Here is a 21,913-nt window from a genome sequence, read left to right as displayed (position 1 = left end):
ACACCCAACTAATTAAGTATTTCTTTCTTTTAAGTAATTAACTATTATATACTACCATAACCCTCATCATGTGTCTTACTATATATGTCCTTTGCTTGGGAGAGACATTGTTTGGTTTTACATTTTCAAAATTATGATCTTTAATCCTTAAATATTTTAAACTAAACATACAAGTTTTAAAATATGTGAGATTATTTTTAAATCTAGAAAAATCAATCAAAATAGTCTATTTACAATAAATGGTAAAATAAACCAAAATATATAAACTACCATTTGTCTATGATAGATACATATAGTAGTCTATTATAGATAAATTATAATATTTTTACTATATTCTTATAAATATTTTCATAAATTACTCAAACACCTAATTTACCTCTATGTCCAAACCAAAAGAATATCCAATAAAATACATAAATGTCAACTAGCTAAGCTCGTAAATATGTAACAAACAAAAAATAATTGAACTAAAAGAACACCTTGCAACCTTAACCACCATGTCATTACATGCAATCGTGGGCATGTGTCAAAGGATTGACTTATAAATAGCATTGTTCGATCGTACTATTTGAAGGGAAGCACGTAAGTAACCCACAAAAAAGAGATTCAACCTTATTTCTCATCATGCTTTTAGTCAAATTATTCACTTCAAATAATCAATTATATATATATATATATCAGCTAAGATATACTTGATTGATCTTTTGTTTAAAATACTTTGAGTATGTTGCTGTTATATATAAAAGCAAGACCTATAGTTATTGGGTTGGGAATTGACACTTTCCATATATTACCAAATTCTTTCCACCAATTTTTGTGTTGCAATAGAAGAAAGGCACCCAAAATATAATCCCTCTTTTTTTCTTTTCTTTTTCTTATCTCTCCTTTCCTAAATAAAGAAAATAAAAATATATTAAGATAATGATTTTTTTTTTTTATTGGGTTGTTATCTTAAAGTAACTTTCTGATAATTTTGAAGGAGTAAAAGTACAATTTAGTATAGTGGATAAAACATTAATAATAACTTTCATAGTTAATTAAAAAAAGAAAAGAAAAGATCAAAAGAAAAGAAAAGAGAAAGGAAGGTAATATATTAATAGATAAAGAATAATGATAAAAAGTAAAAATGGGAGAAGACGTGAAAGATGATATGATGAAATTATAGATGAATCCACTTTTAGTAACCCAATAGGGATTTACACATTAGGTTTAATTAGCTAATGGAAAATGACCCAAAACTTGATTAAAAATTTCTTTTCTTTTATGGGTTTTGGGTTTTTGGGTTTTGAGTGAATAAAAATGTTTGTCAATCTACAATATCTATAGATATCTACATTACAATAATAATTAATAATTTTGGCATTGAAAGTTGGGAGATTTAGATTTTGATATTATTCTCTCCTATCTCCCTACAAACCTCTTTCTAAAAACAAATGTCTCTATGAAGAAGAACCCAAAGCACTTCCCCGGAACCACCCGTACGTCCTCTCACAATTCCGGCAACTCTCCCCGCCCTTCTCCCATCCCAATTGCCAGCACAAGCACATCACCAACGCCCTTCTCTCTTCTCGCAATCTCGACTCTGCCGAGCTCCCCAGTACTGACCCTCCCCTCACCCCCTCTCCCTGAAATGGTTGCAGCCCAATTGAGAGCTCCAAATTCACCTCTGTTTTCACATGGACTCCCAACATGGTTTCCGCCGCAGCCACCGGCGGATCCATCTCCGTGGTGGTCCCGCTTCCTTCTTCGTCGGCGTCGGAGGAGTGGACGTTGTTTGCAGGCTTCACAATCGGAAGTTCTGCGATGTTGGGAAGAGAGGAGGAAGAAGAGGAGGAATGGTTGGGCGTGAGATGCTGATGATGACGACGATGATGGTGATGACTCTGGTAAGGCAAACGTGGGGAGAGGGCGGTGCCGGCGGTGGGGGGTTCGTTAAGAGGGCGGTGGGTTTGTGGATCGATGCCACGGGTGATGAGTTTTCTCTTGATGTGAGTGTTCCAATAGTTTTTGATTTCGTTATCTGTTCTTCCAGGTAATTTACCCGCAATCACAGACCATCTGATAAAATGAAAATTGAAAAAGAAGGAAAACCCAAATGAGATTAGATTGGAAGAAATTAAAAAGGAAAGAAAAGACGAGAAATAATAATTAAGAGATACACATACTTGTTTCCAAGAAGGGAATGGAGTCTGATGATGAGTTCATCTTCATCTTCAGTGAAATTGCCACGTTTGAGATCAGGACGAAGGTAATTGATCCAACGAAGCCTACAGCTTTTGCCACAACGAAGCAATCCTAAAAATATATAGAAAATGAAAGAATTGAAATAAGAATTAATTAGATCAGAAAAGGAAAGAAAGAAAGAATGAAAATTGTACGTAATTTAGTTTTTGTTTTAGAAGAAATACAAACCAGCAGCCTTAGGGAGAGTACGCCAACAGCCTTCACCATGGAGGCGAATGTAATCGATGAGGCGTTGATCTTCATCTTTGGTCCAAGCACCTTTGTTGGTGTGGGCTTTCTCACAGCAAGGGGATCTCCCCATAACAACGACCAACAACCAACACACACACACACACTAACTCAATCCAAATATTATTAATCAACAAAAACAAGAAAGTAAGGAGGATAGAAGAGGAAGAAGAAGAGGGTATTGTTGTTTTTCCTTCTTTTTTATATATATATATATATATATGTATATATGTGGTGTATGGATGGAAAAAGAAAAGGGTAAAAGGGATATATAGAAGAAATGAAAGGCAAATGGAGGTTATGTATGGCTATGCCTATGTGTAACCACTAACAACTTCTCTCTTTCTTTTCTTTTTCTATCTTACCAACTTGGTCAAATCCAACCCCACACCACAACACTCTCTCTTCTTTCATTAAGTGTCCGACTTTTTTGCTTTCCCTTTTCTTCTCTCTCTTCTTTCCCTTCCCTTTTACCTAAAGCTAAATTATTCATTCAATCCACTTCCCTACATCTCAGACACTAACACATATTTTTCTCCATTTTCTTGCTCCAAATTTTTTTAATTATAATTTTACTTTTCTTTTATATTATATAATGAGTGAAACTAAAATGAGTTATTATTTTAAGATGTACCTAACTAACGGTGAATTTAAATCCGCATATACGTAAAGGAAATAAAAGAGAAGAGTTTGTAATTAGAAGCAAGTTATTAGGTTTGTATCCATTACCACTTCATCTATCATCAAAAGCATTCACTATTTCGAGAGAGAGAGAGAGAGAGAAGATGGTTAATTATCTTTTCATTTTGATATTTTCTAATAATAGTGTGTTGTTTTTCACAATTTAAAACTTTTGGTTACAATTCTAATTAAGCTGCACAAACATTTGAACCCCAATAACCATATATTCTCTATTTCACAAGCTCTTCTTGAGTACAATCATATCTAAGTTTCTTTAGAATTTGATTCTCTTCTCACATGCCCATTAACATCTAATTCCCAAGACTTTTGATACCAATGTCAAACCCCCAAATACTCCCAGAGGACATTTTGTTTATATGGTAATCACTTATTAAAAAAATAATACAAATTCAAACCTCATGTCATTATAATTAATTTTGAATGATTAAGTACTTTAGTATATATACACCATTAATAAAAACAACTGAAAATAAAATTAATTATAAATATGATTAAATCATACCCAAATTATAAAGTTGGTCCTAAACTTTTAATTAAGAATAATGAAAATTTCCTTTTTCTCTTCTCATTTATTAAATAATCTGGTTGACATGATAATATTCCATTTTGTAATATCATATTGGTATTACCAACATCTACATTCTCATTATTCTTCCATACCAAATATACCCTCTTGGAACCTTTTTTTTTTTTTCTTTTTTTTTCCTATTTCTCATTTTTTTAGTAATGTATATATCATTTTCAAATAATAAAGAATCAATTTTGAAAGAGAAAGAAAAAACAGCATTTAATTTTTATTTTTTTTTTATTTTTTGACATATTCGAACAGTATGAGATTATTATTTCTCTCATTCACATTTATGCGTAATATGAAGTTTTGCAAAATTTATGTAATGTAGACCTTTGAACAATGTTTCCAAATTTTGAACTTTGTTGTACAAATTGTGTTGTGTGTAGAGAGAGTCCCTCCAAAAATGACTGCCCAACCAACAAAATGAATCCAACTAATTATCATTGTTATTATTTCATTCCTAATATGTCAATTTGTTTTTAATATTGGCTTGGATATATAAACATTTTAATTTCCTCATACAAATCAATCCAAACATATCCATATTAATGTAATGTCAAATAAATTGAATTGAACAAAGCTACCATTCATTCATACCTACGTGATAATTACAGGACCGATACTACTAATGGTTTGAAATTCATTTAATCAAAAGTTTGTAGTTTTTATGAATTTATGATCATATTACTTCAAAAGCATTATCATTTTTCATAAATATGATTGCTTCTTTTCTTAAATAGTAGCTTTTTTCACCCATTTGTTTCTTCTTTCGTGAGTAATCATTTATTTTAGGTCGTTTCCTTTTAAGTCTATAATTAATTGTCTCGTTCCTTTCATCAATTGCTCATTGGCCAACTTTCTATGTTAGGTAGACATCGATTCTTGATTCTTTATAATTTGATTAGAAAACCACCATCAAAGGACGATATATTCTCTAATTTTCTTAATCTTGATCCTTAACTTTGTGTTGTACTTCTCTCTTGTTATCGTGTACGTGTATAGATATTTCTTGTTTCTTACTACTACATATAATAGTTCTTCAATCTAATCCAATTGTATCGAAAAAAATGTAGTTAAAAAAAATAATATAATCAACGATTTAAAAGGAAAGATAACAATGAGTACATTTTACCAAAAGCAGGTCAAAACATTTGAAACCAACTTAAATGAAATGGAAAATTTGAATTTGAAAAGGAATAAAAACTTTTTTTGAAAAACATAATAAAAAAGAAAAGGTTAGTTTAGGATAGTGTGTTTGGTGACCAATGTGTTGGTTTTTAGTGGATGTTTTTATTATAGAAAATGATAAAGAAAAGTGAATCAAATGGTTTGGAAGGTTTAGGGTTTCAATATGAGTTTGATGTTTAGGTAAAAATAATATGCTGCTCACAATTCACAAGAGGGAAGATACTTAGAACAATCAACAAAAGGACCAAAAAACTCACACAAACTGCCAAAACAACATCAATCAGTAGGTTCAATAGCTAGAGTTTCATCATTTTTATCACTTTAATTTCAATTCATTGTAGATTAAACATTGAAAAATATTTGAAGTTCCTAAACTAAACTTATTAAATTTATGTTTTACATCTTCTCATGCCAACAAATTTAAGCCCTATTATCACACGTGTGAACCATATTTATTGTGCCTCCTTTCAACCCACAACCTTCGATTTTTCTTTTAATCTTTTGCTAGCTAATTAGATACATCTCTTGTATGTGTTCGGATTTGTCCAAAAACTAATGAAAACTAGCCTTCTATTGACATCACATATCATTTGAAGTGATGCTCATTTCAAATGCTATGTTTTTTAAAGAACCAATTCGGCCAATGTTCGAATTATTTTGATTTACTTTGTTCATAAATTGAGACAAGGTTCTACTATGAATCTATGATATTACATGGGAGGGCACTTGCAACCCCAGTTGGAGGATTGTTGCTTTTTTTTTTTTTTTTTTTTTTTTTCTTTTCTTTTAAGAAAAGATGATTGAAATGAATATCGCATTAGAGCTCCAACAAAACTTTGAAAACTACTAAGAAATATGATTTTGCTCTTACACATTATTTTATATAGATAATACACTTTTGTATAAAATGAATCATTACTATTAGAACATTTTATTTCAAGAACATCAGAGAAGACACATGAAGATGACAAACTAATATCCTGCTTTCATTGTTTATTTATATTATGGGAACTGTTTTAATTAAATGATTTATCCTACCAAATAAGTTCTCTAAACAAGACATTCAAATTCAAACATGCTCTAACACATATATATTTTTTAATTAATAGAAGTAATTGGAAAGATAAATTTTACTCTACTGTTTGTTTGTGTTTTGGAGTTTTGCTGGTAGATTTGGTTTCCTGAATAAAAGTTCTAAACAATTAATTGTGGAGTGACACAAAAGGGTAATATAAAAAATTATCAAAGAAAACAAAAGAGATGAAATAAGAGGGGTATGTTAGCAAAAAAAAAGTAGGTAGAACAAGCAAGGTCGGTCTTTTTTGTCCTCATTGCAAAATCCCTAATTTTTAGGTTTTGGAGACCTGTGTTTTGTTGGTTTTCCCTTTCTCACTCTTTTTTTTGTGGCTCACAAACTTTCAAATACATACATACAAACAAATTCCCCTAATCTTTCTTTCCTACTTTCCTTCAGTTGCATGAAAAAAACTATCACCAAATTGTATTTTCAACCAACTGGGTTTCCCAATTTCAACATTTTAGGTCTGCACGTTCTTGTGTTCATAGAATTGAAGAAGCTGTCCCAGAGTTTGTACATACCAAATTACTACACATCCAAAAGTTTAAGTCAATGATTTAAGATAAATCTATTTTTCTTTTAACATCGTTCTCCATGTTATTCCTTCACTCCTAAACTTACAATACTACCACAAGATAGCCTTCAACAATTAAAATGAAATAAAACAACTATGGCATTGTAGATGTTCGACCTTAAAAGCTTGAACTCGAGACTCTTTATTTTTTTTTTTAATTAAATGTAGGGGAGGAAAGATTTGAATCCAAGACCTGTTGTCCAACAATACATACACTTATCTGGGTCTTCACATTTAGCTGAGCCATAAAGAAAGAATAGCGACCTAGTTTATCAATCAGGGGGAAATCTGGGAGACCATACATGAAGAACGTGAATATTTGCTAATTGGACATGTGTTATGACTTGTAAAGCTTGTGGGGGGGGGGGGGGGGGGGGGGGGGGAGGGGGGGAATAAAATTCAGATTAGTCCATGATTTAAGTTCTTTTTCCTCAACTCATATGAAGAAAACAGGAATAAAAAGAAAACAGAGTCATCAACATGTGTTATACTTTATTGGTTGTTGACCATGTGGGTTTAGCTAAGAGACAGCTAAGACAACAAAATGGTTGCACATAGAGCACCTGCTACTATGTGGGACAGAAACATTGCGGATGAGTAAAAAGAATAATATCTTAAAATCATTTGACATCAGAATGTTATGTTTTTTTGCATATACAATGAATTTTTTGTCAGTTAACCAATTCCAGCGGCTAAAATAACCCCACTCAATCACAGCCTACAAAACTATCCCCTCTCAACTTACATGAAACTTCAAAGAATATTTATGTGTTCCAATTTCATATAATACGATGAAAAAATTATAGGTATAAAGAAAAATGTGTACCTTTGCAGACCAAAAAGAAAAAAGAAAATCTGTATGTCCAAAAGCTTAATCATGGTTCTTCGTGTTTGGTACTTTGCACATGCAATCTGGCATGGGAAACGTATACAGCGATCCACTGGACTTTTTCATTTCCATTCCCTTTTGGTCATTATGGCGAAGCATGTCTTGCATTTGTTGCGCGAAGTTCTGCCATCTAGATTCGAGTTTGTTACCAAATATTAACAAAAAAATGTCAGTATAACCAGCAAGATATAATCAATGAACTGCTTCATGAAATAATAAATCAAAACTAAAGTGAATGTTTCTGGGTAAGAATGTCGCACACTGTCCATTTGATTCTCTTCCTTGAAATACATGAAATCATATATTGGAACTTAAGTAACCATTATTATGCTTGACAATGAAGCAGTTGCATAATTCATATATTCTTTGGTAAGGTTATGCATTTGTTTATTCAGTTCTTATTTCAGAAAATACAAACAAGTTGACCTGACATAACCAGGTAAAGTGTTAAGGGAGACAATGGTAAAAAAGTTTCGAAGTATCCAAAATACAGATCTTAAAGTTACAGAACTTAATTGAACCAATTTTGTAACACAATAACGAGGCACAAACATTCAAAAGAAAAGAAAGGTATTAGTGTGTGAAGCTTCAGCATACCGTATATTAGGATCATCAAAAATTAACGCTAGTTTCCTCTTATCTGGTTTGACTGTCTTTGCATGTCCAGCATAAATATAGCGCCTGTGACCCATCAAAAAGTGGGGGAAATTCCCACCTTGAGTTGTGACAAAGACTTCACTATGAAGACATACCGTGTAATCAAGAGCAGCCAATCTAGAAGAGTGGCGCTGCATCACAGACCTTCTTTGAGCTAAACGATCAACTTGTTTGTCAGATAAATCTAAGAATAAATTGATAAAGTACCTTGAAAGGAGCAAGTTCTTCCTTAGTAGCTATGGTATCTTTTGTTTCTAAACGCGGAAACATCTGCCTAAGTGGGGCCATATACTTTTCTGCTTTATAAATTTTTCCTGCTGCCACATATATGGAACTTGTATTATCAAAACCCATTCCTCTAAGCATCATTCCGACCTACAATATCATATAAAGGTGAATTATGAATCAGCAGACTGGAAACACAGGTTTTAAGGGTATGAAAGCATTATATTTATTGGCCCTGGACAGATCTCTTGCAAGCCCAAAAGTTTTCATCGGAGTAGAACATTATTGTGAAACAACAATTGGCCAAAGGCAGACAAATCCAACAAGAATACAAAACAAAGTATCAACAAGTAAATTTTCAAATAACCAACAAAGGAAGAAAGAAAGAACAAAGGGATAAAAAGGGTGGGCATCCTAGTAATTTTTAGATGCAAAGACCATAAATGAAGCAGCAAAATGTTCTAAATCTTGCCCTCTTCATGTGGCAACTTATCAACAAAATCACAATAGATAAGGACAAGAGTGAATGATAGCTCTGGCTTCACAATAGCAAATAATGAAGGGTCTTCACAAAGATTCTCAAGCAGCAAAAACAGGTTCATAAAATATCGCTAATTGATGACTTAAATAAAACTCTGCAACAATATACTAGGTCTTAAATCACCAATTGACCCAAAGTTTAAACTAGTAGGTGAAGGTAAATTTAATTATATATCACTAACGTTCCCCTCACTTGTGAGTTTGAATTATTTGAAAGGCCCAACAAGTGGAAATCAATTTAATTGAGGAGAAAATAACAATGCAAAGGGTTGAACACAAAACCTCCTGAACGAGCAGATTGCTCTGATGCCATCTTAAATCACAATTGACCTAAAAGCTTAAGCTAGTAGTTGAATACAAATTTAATTATATATCACTAACACTAGGTACTTTGGTTCATAAATTATCAACACCAACAGATTTTTGTTCACTGCCATGAAGAACGATTCAGAAAAATTGATGCTAATGGAGTGTTTCGGCCCCAACCAAGTGAGTGGGGTGGACTATTATACCCAATTCCATGCTTGGGACTCCAAGTATAATAGTTGATGTTTTCAACTATATAACCTACAATTAACTACAGTATTACTATTTCAAGTCCCTCTTTGTTAGCGTGTTTATTACTTCCTACTTCCTAGTTCTTACTTATCTTCTCTTCTTTGTTATAACGTCTACAATTTTGCCTACCCATACTAAAATAGTCTATACCTCAAACACGCACTATTAAAACACACACTAAAATAGTTTGCACTCTAAACACATATTATTATAATCGACAAACTATAAAAACCACTAATTATAATAACCAACTCAATACCCCAAACAACCTCTAAGACAACAAGATGGTTTGAAATTTTGTGAACAAACTAACCATGGCATGGTTCTAAATATTCTTTTATATATCTTTCATATGCAACTCAAAAATTCTAGCAGAGCAACTTGCTTGATCCTACTAGATTTGGTTGCTAAAAAAATATTAAATCCCAAGTAGGTGGCCACTATAGGCTTAAACCTATCCCTTCTAAACCATTTATTATTTATATTGACCCTTCCTAACCTCTAGGGTAACTTTCTTAACTTTCACAAACAAATATATAAGAAATCACAAGAATTTCTCTTGACGTTTTAACAAATAATGTGCTTTAAAACAACAAAATCCAAAGAAGAAACGGCCTAAGGTTTTCAGGGTAGAGAAAACTCCATCCGAAGGAAACTTCTTGACAATGAATCAAGACACTGTAATCATAAAGGAATTTAGGAACCAACTTAAGCATAGTTCAATTGGTTTAGACGATATACCTTGGATTAAGAGGTTAAATGTTCACATCCTCAACACCACATATTATTGAGAAAAAAGGTAAAGAAGTCATACAAGGTTACAAAAATAAGCAAAATGAAGAATGCCCTTATATATTCCTTCTGTCTCTTTACGCTCTTTAATGCTTGTTTGGTTTGTAAGACTTTAGAGACACTTACCAGGTACATTTAGTAGGAAGGGTTGATGAGGGGAGGAATGCGCAGGTTTGGTGAGTTGGGGGACGGTGAAGATGCCCATGAATCTTGGCAGGCTTGATTAGGGGAATGTAGTTTTGTGGTCTATGAAAAACTGTTCGGTGGCTTCTGAGAGCTCTCCCTTTCCTTCACTTGGCTTCCATCATCCATTATCTGAACATGGCTCTCATATCTTTAATTGGAAAGTTTGAGCTCAAGGTGGGGAGACGGATATCTGTTCTTAGAGTCCTAACCCCATTAAAGGTTTATCTTGTATATCCCTCTCAATGTTTGTTGATTCCATCCCAGAAAATGAGTCAGTTTTTTGGTCTTCGAGGAAGATAAAAATTCCAAAGGTTCAAATTTTCATTTTGCATGTCACCACAGAAGAGCTAACGATTTAGATTCACCTTCACAAAAGATGTCTACTTTGATTGGGTTTCAGTTTGCTATACACACCGCCCAAGGGAGATTAATCAAGGAACTCCTTCCCCATCTTCCTTTTAGAAAGAATGGAAGGATTTTATGTAAAGCGGGAGTTAGCATTGTGTTGTGGAGTTTGCGGGGTGAGAAGAATCATAGGATTCTTGGAGAGGGATGGAGAAAGACCGTAATAAAGTTTAGTTCCTTGTTAAGTTCTATGCTTCTCTTTGGGTGTCAAAAGCTTTTTGCAACTATTCTTTAGATCTTATTTTATTTCGTCTCATTCTGTAGTTGGATTCCCTTTTGTGCACTTGGATTTTCTGAGAAGCCCTTGTATTATTCCTTTTTTTTTCCTTCTATGAAAGTTCCATTTATTATTAAATTGCAGCTCATAATTTTGTCTTTGGAACTAGGTCCAGTTTTTATAACATGTGAAATATTTTTATGAAATTTTTGTCCAAATTTCATCATATAAAATTATTAAAATATTTAAATATGTGTATCTAGATTCATCTATGGGTTGCCTTTTGAAACAACCAGTGATCACTGGGTCCATTATGTGATGTACTAAGTGATGGTGTTTATACGACATACACATTTCATCCTAAAAATATTATTTCAGAAAACTGAGAAAGATAATTGATTAAGATGATGAAGTCCAGGTATATTCACCTCCAGTGGGGTTAAAGGACATTTTCCATCCACCCTATTAACACCAGGCCTTATTACTCTCCCCCGTCTTCTGAATTTTCCTCTCCAGCTCCTTTCTCTAGCCAGGTCCATCTCGTGCTTCTCTTCCTCTCCACCATCATATTCACAGCACGAAAATGCAACCATATCCTTTTATAAGCAGAATACTTACTTTTAGTCATATATTACATTTGAAAGGCAATATAGTGAACATGAATGAAAAGAAAAGAAAAGAAAGCCACGATGGACACCTCTTCGAAACGAAGATGAACTGAAATATATTTTCCTCCACTTTGAGAGCTTTTTTTTATCATTCGATCAACCATGAGATCTGCCAGCATTCTTATAGATTCTGCAAACCTCAAAGCTTCAAAATTGGCTAAGCATCTAAGTGCTTGAACATCAGAAGGAACTCCATGAGCCAACCGGTTGGAAAACGGGGCAATCCTTACAGCCCTACACCACAGAATGAGAAGTGATTCTTGTCATCGTCTGAAACTGTTGAAATCAAGAACCTACAACTGTTGGTCTTAATACATTTGACGAACGTTATCAAACTGGATGGAGACCGCCAGAGATCTAAATGGAATAAACTTCTCAAGTCAAAATCCTATTTTTAGACAAGGAAAACATACCTCAATTGCAAGAGCTTCGGAAGGACTTTATGTAAATAGTACATTGGGCTTGACCATGCTTTTACTCTTAAGTTCACAATACTGCTTATGTTATTATTATACTGCTGCAGCACATCAGCTGGGAGCTCTCTCACAATATTAACATGCTTGCTTAATGCTTGTATGAAAAAGTCCTCATCGAAAATATCACCAAATTTGCTGCCACAAGTAGGAAAAGGAAGAAAACTACATGAATGGTTTCTGTTCGTCTGGGATTTTAAAGAAATAAAAAAGCATTTACTTCTGCCATTTGAAAGATTTAACTACCAGTGGCACCTAGGCACCAGGAGCAAACACGATGCCCAGTGCCAAATAAGACCACATTGCAGAAAGCCTCTAATAATATGGTTTTACAAATTGGCTGGACATGGTATCTGGTGTAAAAAAATAATCTTCAGCTTGCAGATTTTGAGCTGAGGAAGCTTTTTGGACATGGGGACTTGAATAATGAACACCTATTGCCTTAAAACTAACGTAGAAAGAATGGATCAATGTTAAACTATCATGGAGAATGCTTACCTTACACAGGTTAGATACATATTTTAAAGTCCCTAGCTTTTCAGATTATTTTTAAAATCTCAGAGATGACATGGAAAAGGTACATCCTTAGGACACACTCAAGACACATGGAGGACACATTTCACAGAGAAAACATCAAAATAATGAAGTTCTCAGTCAAGCCTGGGAATAAATATATCACAGAACCAAGATATAAATTAATAAAATGAATCCATCATATTTAAAAAATATGCGTCCTAAGACTTCCAATCATCCACGCGTATGAAAGAAGGGGTAAAAGCGGAAATCGGTTGAGAGAAAGATGCAGGGGACATGGAATTTATAGTTACAATAGTGGGGAAAATTTTGTGAGTTTTTAAGAGAGGTTCTGGGGATCATTTTGGGGTGTGGAGAATTTGATCTGAGGTAGCTTCGGGGGAGGGAGGCACTCTCACATCAGCCCTTAGATTTTCATTCTGTGTTCTTGAATCGTCACTGTTTTTGCTCTGTTTCTATTTTGTCATTATCATACCATTCATTATGGTTATTTGGCAGGATTTCTTGATTAAATATCATATTATCAAGGAAGTAGTTCCCCTGTTTTCCATCTTGTTGGGTATTTTCTGAGAGCAGGAGCAGTTGGATACCTAACAGTGTTGCACGAAATAATTTTTAAAATGAATATATCTAACAATGCTCGCAAGAAAAAAGACTTCCTTCTTTAACTCTTGGTCGAAATTTGCAAATTCGGATTTGCTTGAGGAATGTTGTGTTAGAGTTCAAATTCTTGGTTTTTTCCTGAAAGGACAGATACTTTTCCTCCAAATTCTGGTTCTTTTTCATTCAGAGTTTAAAATTCCAGGCTCAAATGTGAATTTTGTGCGAGGAATTCCAAGCAATCAATCAATTGCTTCCCGTTCCAGCAAGCAAGATTCTGATGAAAACTCAATAGTAAGCACTAGAATTGAAGATTTCAAAAATTCTGAATCTGAGGACCAAGAAGAAGAAGAGACAGTGGATGACTTTAGCAAGGAATTTAGCTTTTTATTTCAAACAGAGGAAGCATAGGTGATTGGAAAGGCAGGAGACTTTTCATTTTCCCTCTCATTAAGAAGGAAATCCCTCAGAATCTTCATTCAATAACTGAAGATTGTGATCTTGTTCTTGGTTAAGAATAGGTGTTGGCTTTTTTACCCTAGTGGGTTGATGTTTTTCATTGAAGAAATAACATTTTGGTGTTGCGTGGCAGAAGCTCTTTGATTGTCTCTCGACAGTAGAAGAGAGTATTTCTTAATCTAGCAGCCCTTGGTTTTCCACATCATGGCATCAAAGTCCTTCCAAGACTTTTGCTGTTTTTTACCAAAGTCCTCAGTCATTGTTGAAGGCTGTCTTTTTTCCAGCTTATTAGTTTCAGTGTTTTGTTGTATTGTTGCTGTTGTTTTTTATTTGCTCTCCTCTGTTTTGGAGCTTTTTGTTTCCGTTCTTGTTTGTTTCTTTTGTTCCATTTGAATTCAGGGGTCAAATTCAGTTGGTGGTTTGTCTTTTCCATTTTGGGTTATATTTTTTCTTCTTGTTTATTTCTCTGTACTTCGAGCATTAGACTTATTTCATTAATTCTATGAGATAGTCTTGTCTCCATTTCAAACAACAATGCTAAAAGTAGTCAATGAAAAATGAAGCACGATAGAAAAAGATGAATTAGAAATATAAGATTGGAAGAAAGTGGCAATGAACTACTCCCCCGAGATGAGACAAAAGCAGGAGAACAAAAAGGGTTTGCAGATTTAATTAGAGATCCCCCAAATGAGTTGAAGGAAGAGAACGAAGTGGAAGTTGTCAGATTTTTAAAAAGTAAAGTTCTTTCCCAATTTCATCAACGACCTAGAAAGAAAGAGGGGGGGAACAAAAAACATGCTCACAAGAGAAGTAAAGCAAGCAAGCAATCATAATGATTATCTTTTGATATAAGAAAATCATTTAATTTCTTTCCTACGAAAGAAAAAAACAAATTGTTTTTCTTTAAAAATATGTACAGAAGAAAGTAATCGGTGTTAATTAGCAATGATATGGTTTTATGGGAAAGAAGACAGGCCTTGTTAAAACTAGCTAAACAAGTAACGATCTGAAAAGTACAAATAATTGAGTAATGGAAACTTGATTTCAACCTTGAATCTCGCCAAACACTATTCAAATGAAATATTGGAATGACAAGAGAAGCATTCAGTAGTCCAGCCACAGCAACTGCATCACATATCTGTGTGTTGAATGCAGTCAGAGTTAGCAAATCAGTTATTAAGACCAAAAAATATGTAATTCTACGAGTTATTCCGCATGTGGCAATTGCCAATCAATATCCCTCCTCTCTTTCCCAGCCTGCCTCCCTATGAACATAAAGGAAAATCATCCAGTCCACTAAAGTCAAGATTGAGAGTGACCAGTAACATTCATAGACATTGATACCTTTTATAACTACAGAATAATTGGATGTTTAGGGGGTGAGGGAGGGGCTTTTCGGAGTTTGGTCTCTTGTTAGATATCATGATTCTCCTTGGGTTTCAAAGACCTTTTGGCTACTCTTATATGTTCTATTTTATATAGCTAGAGTCTCTTCCCTTGTTTTAGAGGGATTCCTCTCTCTTTCGGTGGGGTTAGTTTTCTAGCGCCCCTGATCACTTCATTTCTTTTCTAAATGAAAATTATGTTTCAATATACATATAAATAATAATAACTTTTTTCTTTTTATCTGGGAGTTGATAAGATATAAAATTGATGTTCTTTAGTAATGGGACCCACCAACTCCTTGAGCCAAAGACCAGGTGTGGGGTTCACAACTCCTACTTCCCAACTTCTTGGCCAAACACACTCTAAGAATTACAATTTAAGTGATGATATTAATTGCAAACAAAACCAGGTTTCTTCCTATTTTTAACCCACACTTCAATAAGACAATAATTATATTTCAGACTTAATCCATATTGAAAATGTTACATTGCTGATCTTTAATCACCCCATAAACTTTCCACAAATCAATAAAAAATTTAGTATATTTGTCATGATAATTGGACATTTGGATTATGATTGAGACACAAGATCTCAGCACACAAATCAGAATTCGTTAGTATTGTCAGAGTGTGTGAGGCAAGAAACTTTGGGATTAGGAACTAGGCTTAAATCAGCATTGAGTACTCGAATCATTCCCCTTATAATTGTAAATATGGACCATGACATTAAGACAAATCAGAATTAGACTTCTTATGGTCAGAGTGTCTGAGGCAAGAAATCTGGGATCAGGAACTCGCTAGCAAAAACATTGCCATTTTCTCCAAGTTGTAAATCATTCTCCCTATAATTCAACAGTTAGAACATTACATTAAGAGATCTTATCACAAACTAAATCTGCATTATTCACTCTGATAATGGTACTGAAAATTTTAATGAACAATTAACCAATTTCTTGCAAGATAAGGGTATTTTTCATCAAGCTACTTGTTGAGATACTCCTCGGAAAAATGGTATTGTTGAGCGAAAAATAGACATTTACTTGAAGTTGCTTGTGCTCTTATTTTTCTATGCACACACCAAAATATTTGTGGGGTTAGGGTGATGCAATTCTTACAGCTATGTACCTCATAAATTGAATGCCGACTAAGGTTTTGAATTTTTAAAACTCTGGAATCATTTCCAAGAATTTTTTCCTACTTTTAGGTTGTTTTCTGACTTACCAATAAACTTATTTGGGTGTATTGTTTATGTTCATACTAAATTTGATCCTTGAGCCATTAAATGCATTTTTGTAGACTATGCCTCTCATAAGAAGGCTTACAAATGTTTTGACCTTTCGACGAAAAGGTATTTTAAGAGTATGAACGTATTTTTCTTGGAAAATCAACCATTTCTTTAGCTTTAGTTCTCTTCAGGAGGAGACATCTAACCTTGAAGATAATTTCTAAGACATTCACCTACCACAGGCATCATTGGTTCTGAAATTACGAGTTCTAATCCTTAGATGCCAAGAGTGGAAACTGGAAAGTTCTTCTTTAGGGGGAGAAACACTACAGATTGATTTGACAAGTCGAAAACCTGAACTTTGGGATTTTATTAAAAGAAACTTGACTTAGAGGGATCAAGAATAGACAGTTAATCTATCACAGGGCCAATCTAATTCTCCGATGAATGATTTTGCAAATCCAACTCACATAAACTCTCCTTCCCATAATTCTTCAAGTACTTTTCTCATAATTCTCCCAGTTCTTTGCATAATCCTTAACATAATGTCACTGATCTTGATATTTCAATTGCCCATAGGAAAGCCACTTGGAAATAGACCAATTATACCATTGCAAACTATCTTTCTTATCATAGATTGTATGATAGTCATAAAGTCTTCCCATCCAAAACAACCAACTTGTTTGTTCCAATGAATATACAGGAGGCCCTAAATGATTTGAATTGGATATTAGCAATGGTGGATGAGATGAATGTGCTGAAACAAAGTTGCACATGGGACATAGTAGAAAAGATAAGAAAACAGTGGGATGCAAATGGGTGTTCACTGTAAAATGTAAAGTTGATGGTAGTGTCAAAAGGTACAAGGCCGGATTGGTTGCCAAGGGGTTCGCTCAGACCTATGGAGTTGATTATCAAGAAACATTTGCTCTAGTTACTAAAATTATCTATTAGACTTTTGTTGTCTGCAGCAATTAATTTTTATGGGCCTTCTATTAACTTGATGTTAAGAATGTCTTTCTCAATGGGGATCTTGAAGAAGAGGTATTTATGGATTTGTCATCAGGCTTTGAGGTGGATCTCGGGTTTAACAAAGTGTACAAGTTAAAGAAAGTATTATGTGGCATTAAAGCAGTCACGAGCTATGAATTCGCCGGGTTGTTGTTTTCGTAGTGTATGTTGATGATATCATAATTACAAGTAATGACGAGACAGGACTGACTTTCGTGAAGAAAAAACTAGTTAATGATTTCCAAATCAAAGACTAAGAAACCTTAAGATACTTCCTAGGCATGGAGTTTGCTAGGTCCAAAAGTGGTATTCTTGTCAACCAAAGGAAGTATATCTTGATCTACTAATAAAGACTGGTTACATGGAAGCAGAAACTCTCATTGAGCAGAACCAAAAATTGGAAGCAGCTACTAAAAAAGAGAGAAAAGAAATAGAAAAGTACCAGAGACTTGTGGGGAAACTTACATATCTCTCTCTCACATGTCCTGACATCACTTTTGCAGTTAGTATCGTAAGTCAGTTCACACATGCTCCTGGACCAGCTCATTCTGATGCAGTTTGTAGAATCCTGAGATATTTGAAAGCTACTCTAGAAAAAGGCATATTGTTTAAAAAGCATGACCGTGTACATCAATGTTGATTGGGCAAGTAGCACGACTGATAGAAGATCCACTTCTGGTTATTGCTCTTGTTTGTCAAAGGAAATCTAGACTTGACGAAGTAAAAAACAGAGTGTGGTTGCAAGATGTAGTGCAGAAGCAAAATTTAAGACATTAGCCCTGATACTTGCAAGGGCATATGGATAAGACTATTGGAAGAATAGAGATTCTCTCAGACAATGTCTATGTGCACTTGTTGTGATAACAAGGCAGCAATTCCCATTGCCCACGGTCCAGTACTTCATGATAGGACGAAACAATTGAAGTTGATAAACACTTCACAAAGGAGAAGATTTGTTCAAGGAATAATATGCATCCTCTATCTTCCAACAATAGAACAAATTTCAAATGTGTTAACTAAAGGTCTTCCAAAGTGACAATTCAATAACTTGATTGACAAGCTAGATATGGATGATATCTTCAAACCAACATGAGTGGAAGTGTTGATTATTTCCTTTATTCTCAATATTTTTATTTTTATTTTTTTGGATAATATGTGTATTCATATTTTCCTTATTTGTTGGGTATTTCTTCTTAGGAAAACCCTTTCTTTCTATGAGACATAAGAAAAAGAATACGTTATACACATAAAAGGGAAAATACCATAAAGGAAAATACTAAAGAGAAATAACCTAAAATACTAATTAGAAAAAAACCCTAATTTTCTTTAACAGTTAGTATGGTTAAAGTGTGAGGCAAGAGGGCTTGAGTGTAGAAACTTGGCTAGCAACAACATTGCTTGTGTCACAAATTGAAATTTCTCTTGGAGCCTGATTATTTGTTGGAACCAATCATTTTAGGTATAGGCATCACTACAGTTATTAGGGAACTTAGGAAAGCAATTGGGGTTACTCACAAGAATTCATGAAAAAATCTCCCGTTACTACAATTTCACAGGATGTTTTGGGAGAACCATTGGTTAAGGGATCGTTCTTTTTGTTCCTCTCAACCTAACTGTGTCTACATTGCCTCTATTTATTTTTATTTATTTATTTAGTTTTTTTTTTTTTTTTTTTGGGGGGGGGGGGGGGGGGGGGGGGGGGTTGCAAGCCTTTTTTCTCTTTCATATTTTCCTCAAATTAGTCCCTATATCTATATCCTTTTCAACAAAGCTATGTAGGTTGTTTTTTATGTGATTGATTTGAAGACTAATTCAGCATAGAGGTTTTGGAATGAGCACCCTCTTTCACCTTCTTGTTTTCAGGATCAGCTACTTTCCAGAGTATTTGGAATGAGCAAAACAGCAGAGTAGTAGGAAGAAGAAACTTAAAGAGCTGCTTTGAAATCTACAAATCACAGTACCATCATTTTTTCCCCTACAGTCTTTGCACACCAACAATACATAAAAGCGGTATTCTTCTTCATGAACTAAAACTCACCGACAACCTTTGCTGATTTAACCCACCGTTGGCTTCAATGATAAGAAAACCATTCGACTTTGGCAACTCTGCAGATCATTTAAGAGGAAAAATGTGAAACGGTTTAATAAAGAGGTAACTACAATGAGGGGAGATAGAGACTGTTTGGAAGTTGAGTTAAGAGAGAGGGGAAGATCAACTAAGAAAACTAATTTAGTGTATTTGGGAACTTTTTTATAAATGTTTTCTCCTGGCCAGCTTTACAGAACAGCTGATGTTGATATTTCTTCCAAAATCACATGTCATAAAATAATGAACTTAGAGTAAACTTAACATATTCAAATTAGTTTTTTCAAAACAAACTGTTGTACAGACCTCCACCCTCCTTATAAGCCTTGGGAAAAATCAAAAACCATAAATTGGGAAATGATAATAAAAAACTTGTCTTATTGCAGAAAAATGCTGAAATACTTGGAGGAATGGGAGACGTAGTTGCTCCTAACATCTATATGTCTTATAGTGTCTTTTGAAGCTTGAGGTGCATTAAAATCCAACAGCTTGAAAGTTGAAGTATGAAGCAAAAAAGGAAAAGGTGAGGGATTTTCTTTGCCAAGCACTGAACAGAAATACATAACTAAAGTTTTTATTCATGGAAAAATATAACATTATGAATACTAAAAAAATGAAAATTAGATTAGAAGATTTCAAGAGATCTTCTAGAAAAATGAGAGTTCCTGGATCACATTTTTTGACCAACTTTCTGAAGTAGATGTAGAAGTGAGTTTCAGGAATAGGGCTGAGTTGAACTCCGTAACTTTAGAACTTGGTTATAAAACTTAGAACTAAGTAATAACAAGTCTCAAACCTGTCACAGTGCTGCTATTGATGCATGGTTTCCAAACATTGTGCACTCTCGAATTCCATGCAGTTGACAACTGCACAACCACCAATCAATTTTCATTAGGTCAACGTCCATAGAAATTCTGAACAGAAAATCTCAATTGAAAGACAGAATTCAGAGAAAAGAATAGTTAATAATATGAGGGTTAGGATGATGAGATGGAATTGTTCAGAAGTTAAGACGGAGGAGATTTCATAGCAGACAGTGTAAATAATGGGGAGTTAACTTTGTTTTGGTTGCTTGATCACTCAGTTGAAGAAATGCTTTTCAAAATCTTACTCATAAATACCTTCAATTAGGGACATCCTTTAACCTTTTTTTTTCTGTATACATAAATATCTTTAATCGTTTGCTTTCGCATCTATATCCTTTGTGTAAACAGCCTTCTGGAAATCATGAAACTCTTACTGTTTCTAAAATATTTCATTAAATGAGAAGCTATCGAAAATATAAGATCTTTCGTAGCAAAATATCACTAAAAAACCTACTTCCTGGCTGCGAGGTAGAAAAAACTTAATTACACCATCAGAAGCCTATGAATCTCTAAATTTCCCTTCCATTTCACTACTTTTCATAGAAACAATACAATGACACGAGGGAAAAGAGATAGAACTTCCTCACAAAGTAGATTTTCAGTCAATTTGGAAATTATCATTCCCATAACAAAACCAGGTGAAAAAGACTAGAAACAGAAAAGAGTGCACAAAAATACCGCATGCGTGGTACTATTTCGGCTCTCAGCTTCCATGAAAGGCCAGAGCTTCTCAAAAACCTGAGGACTCCTATACAAAGACCCCGGCGGAGCGCGTTTGCTAACTGAAACAACCCTGGTTTTCAGATTGGAAATGGAAACATCGAAATTCAAGGAGCCCATATACAATAACATCATTGAAATATACAACAAGGGAGCAAACAAAAGTAGCCCTTTTCTTCTAAACACCGCCGACAAAATAAGAAAAACCAATTTCTCCATAATGCTGCTCTGCTTCGAGTCACGAACACTGAAACCGCCGGTACCGCTACCACTATCACTGCCAGTCCGACTTCTTAGTTGCCGATGCCGAGGCGAGCCATGCATTGCGGCAATGGTCGATGTTAAGGATTACACGAACCTCACGATTCCGAAAGAAACAAAAGATCTGGATCGGAAATTCACCTCGTGGAATCGAATTTTCATCTTTTTTTTTTTTTTTCTTTTCTTTTCTTTTGTGTGGGAAAATGGCTTCGAATTCCTCAATTGTCAGCCCCAAGAAGTAGCAATTTCGACATACGGCACATGTTGAATTAAGATTCAGAGACTTGGGTCCTGGAATCCCGTAAATGGGTTGCTAGAAGAAATGAAGGGAGAAAGGAAGAGGGGACAGGATTCATAAATTGGAGTGGGAAGAGCAGGACATAAATTGGAGCATTGATAGAGAGCTCATCCATGAGCTGGGATTGTTAAGTGTTGAATGCGTAGGCCGGAGCTTTTTGCATACTTTCTTCTTTTCAATATTCTTTTTTTTTTTTTTTTTGTTTAGATTACAAACCTTTTCAATGCCAATTCTATACATTTAAATTTGTAAAAGTAATATAAAGTTTGGTGT

At 34.3% G+C, this 21,913-nt stretch overlaps 2 protein-coding genes across 4 annotated transcripts; both read right to left on the bottom strand.

Moving 5' to 3' along the window:
* Positions 1-1,151: 1,151 nt before the first annotated feature.
* LOC103498715 (transcription factor MYB8-like) lies at positions 1,152-3,218 on the bottom strand. Its single transcript, XM_008461443.3, has 3 exons — positions 2,413-3,218; positions 2,166-2,295; positions 1,152-2,058 (listed from the first exon to the last, which is right to left on the bottom strand). Exons 1-3 carry the CDS (start codon positions 2,543-2,545, stop codon positions 1,440-1,442), a joined length of 882 nt encoding a protein of 293 aa, XP_008459665.1. The 5' UTR covers positions 2,546-3,218; the 3' UTR covers positions 1,152-1,439.
* A 2,929-nt stretch (positions 3,219-6,147) lies between these two features.
* On the bottom strand, positions 6,148-21,863 carry LOC103498716 (O-fucosyltransferase 9). 3 transcript variants are annotated; one of them, XM_051090086.1, is made up of 11 exons: positions 21,040-21,863; positions 20,292-20,361; positions 19,448-19,515; positions 14,838-14,926; positions 12,136-12,333; positions 11,752-11,956; positions 11,483-11,650; positions 8,339-8,506; positions 8,072-8,262; positions 7,412-7,604; positions 6,148-6,539 (listed from the first exon to the last, which is right to left on the bottom strand). In XM_051090086.1, exons 1-10 carry the CDS (start codon positions 21,403-21,405, stop codon positions 7,457-7,459), a joined length of 1,671 nt encoding a protein of 556 aa, XP_050946043.1. In that variant the 5' UTR covers positions 21,406-21,863; the 3' UTR covers positions 6,148-6,539; positions 7,412-7,456. The 3 variants fall into 3 exon arrangements, with proteins under 3 accessions (XP_050946043.1, XP_008459666.1, XP_050946044.1); XM_008461444.2 differs by lacking the exon at positions 6,148-6,539 and having other exon boundaries at positions 7,180-7,604; XM_051090087.1 differs by lacking the exon at positions 6,148-6,539 and having other exon boundaries at positions 7,455-7,604; positions 8,072-8,155.
* Between the last annotated feature and the right edge of the window lie 50 nt (positions 21,864-21,913).

This window comes from Cucumis melo, chromosome 9 (assembly GCF_025177605.1).
Source record: "Cucumis melo cultivar AY chromosome 9, USDA_Cmelo_AY_1.0, whole genome shotgun sequence".
NCBI lineage: Eukaryota > Viridiplantae > Streptophyta > Magnoliopsida > Cucurbitales > Cucurbitaceae > Cucumis > Cucumis melo.
Note: the sequence above shows the minus strand (reverse complement) of the source record. Positions and strands in the feature narration are given on the sequence as shown.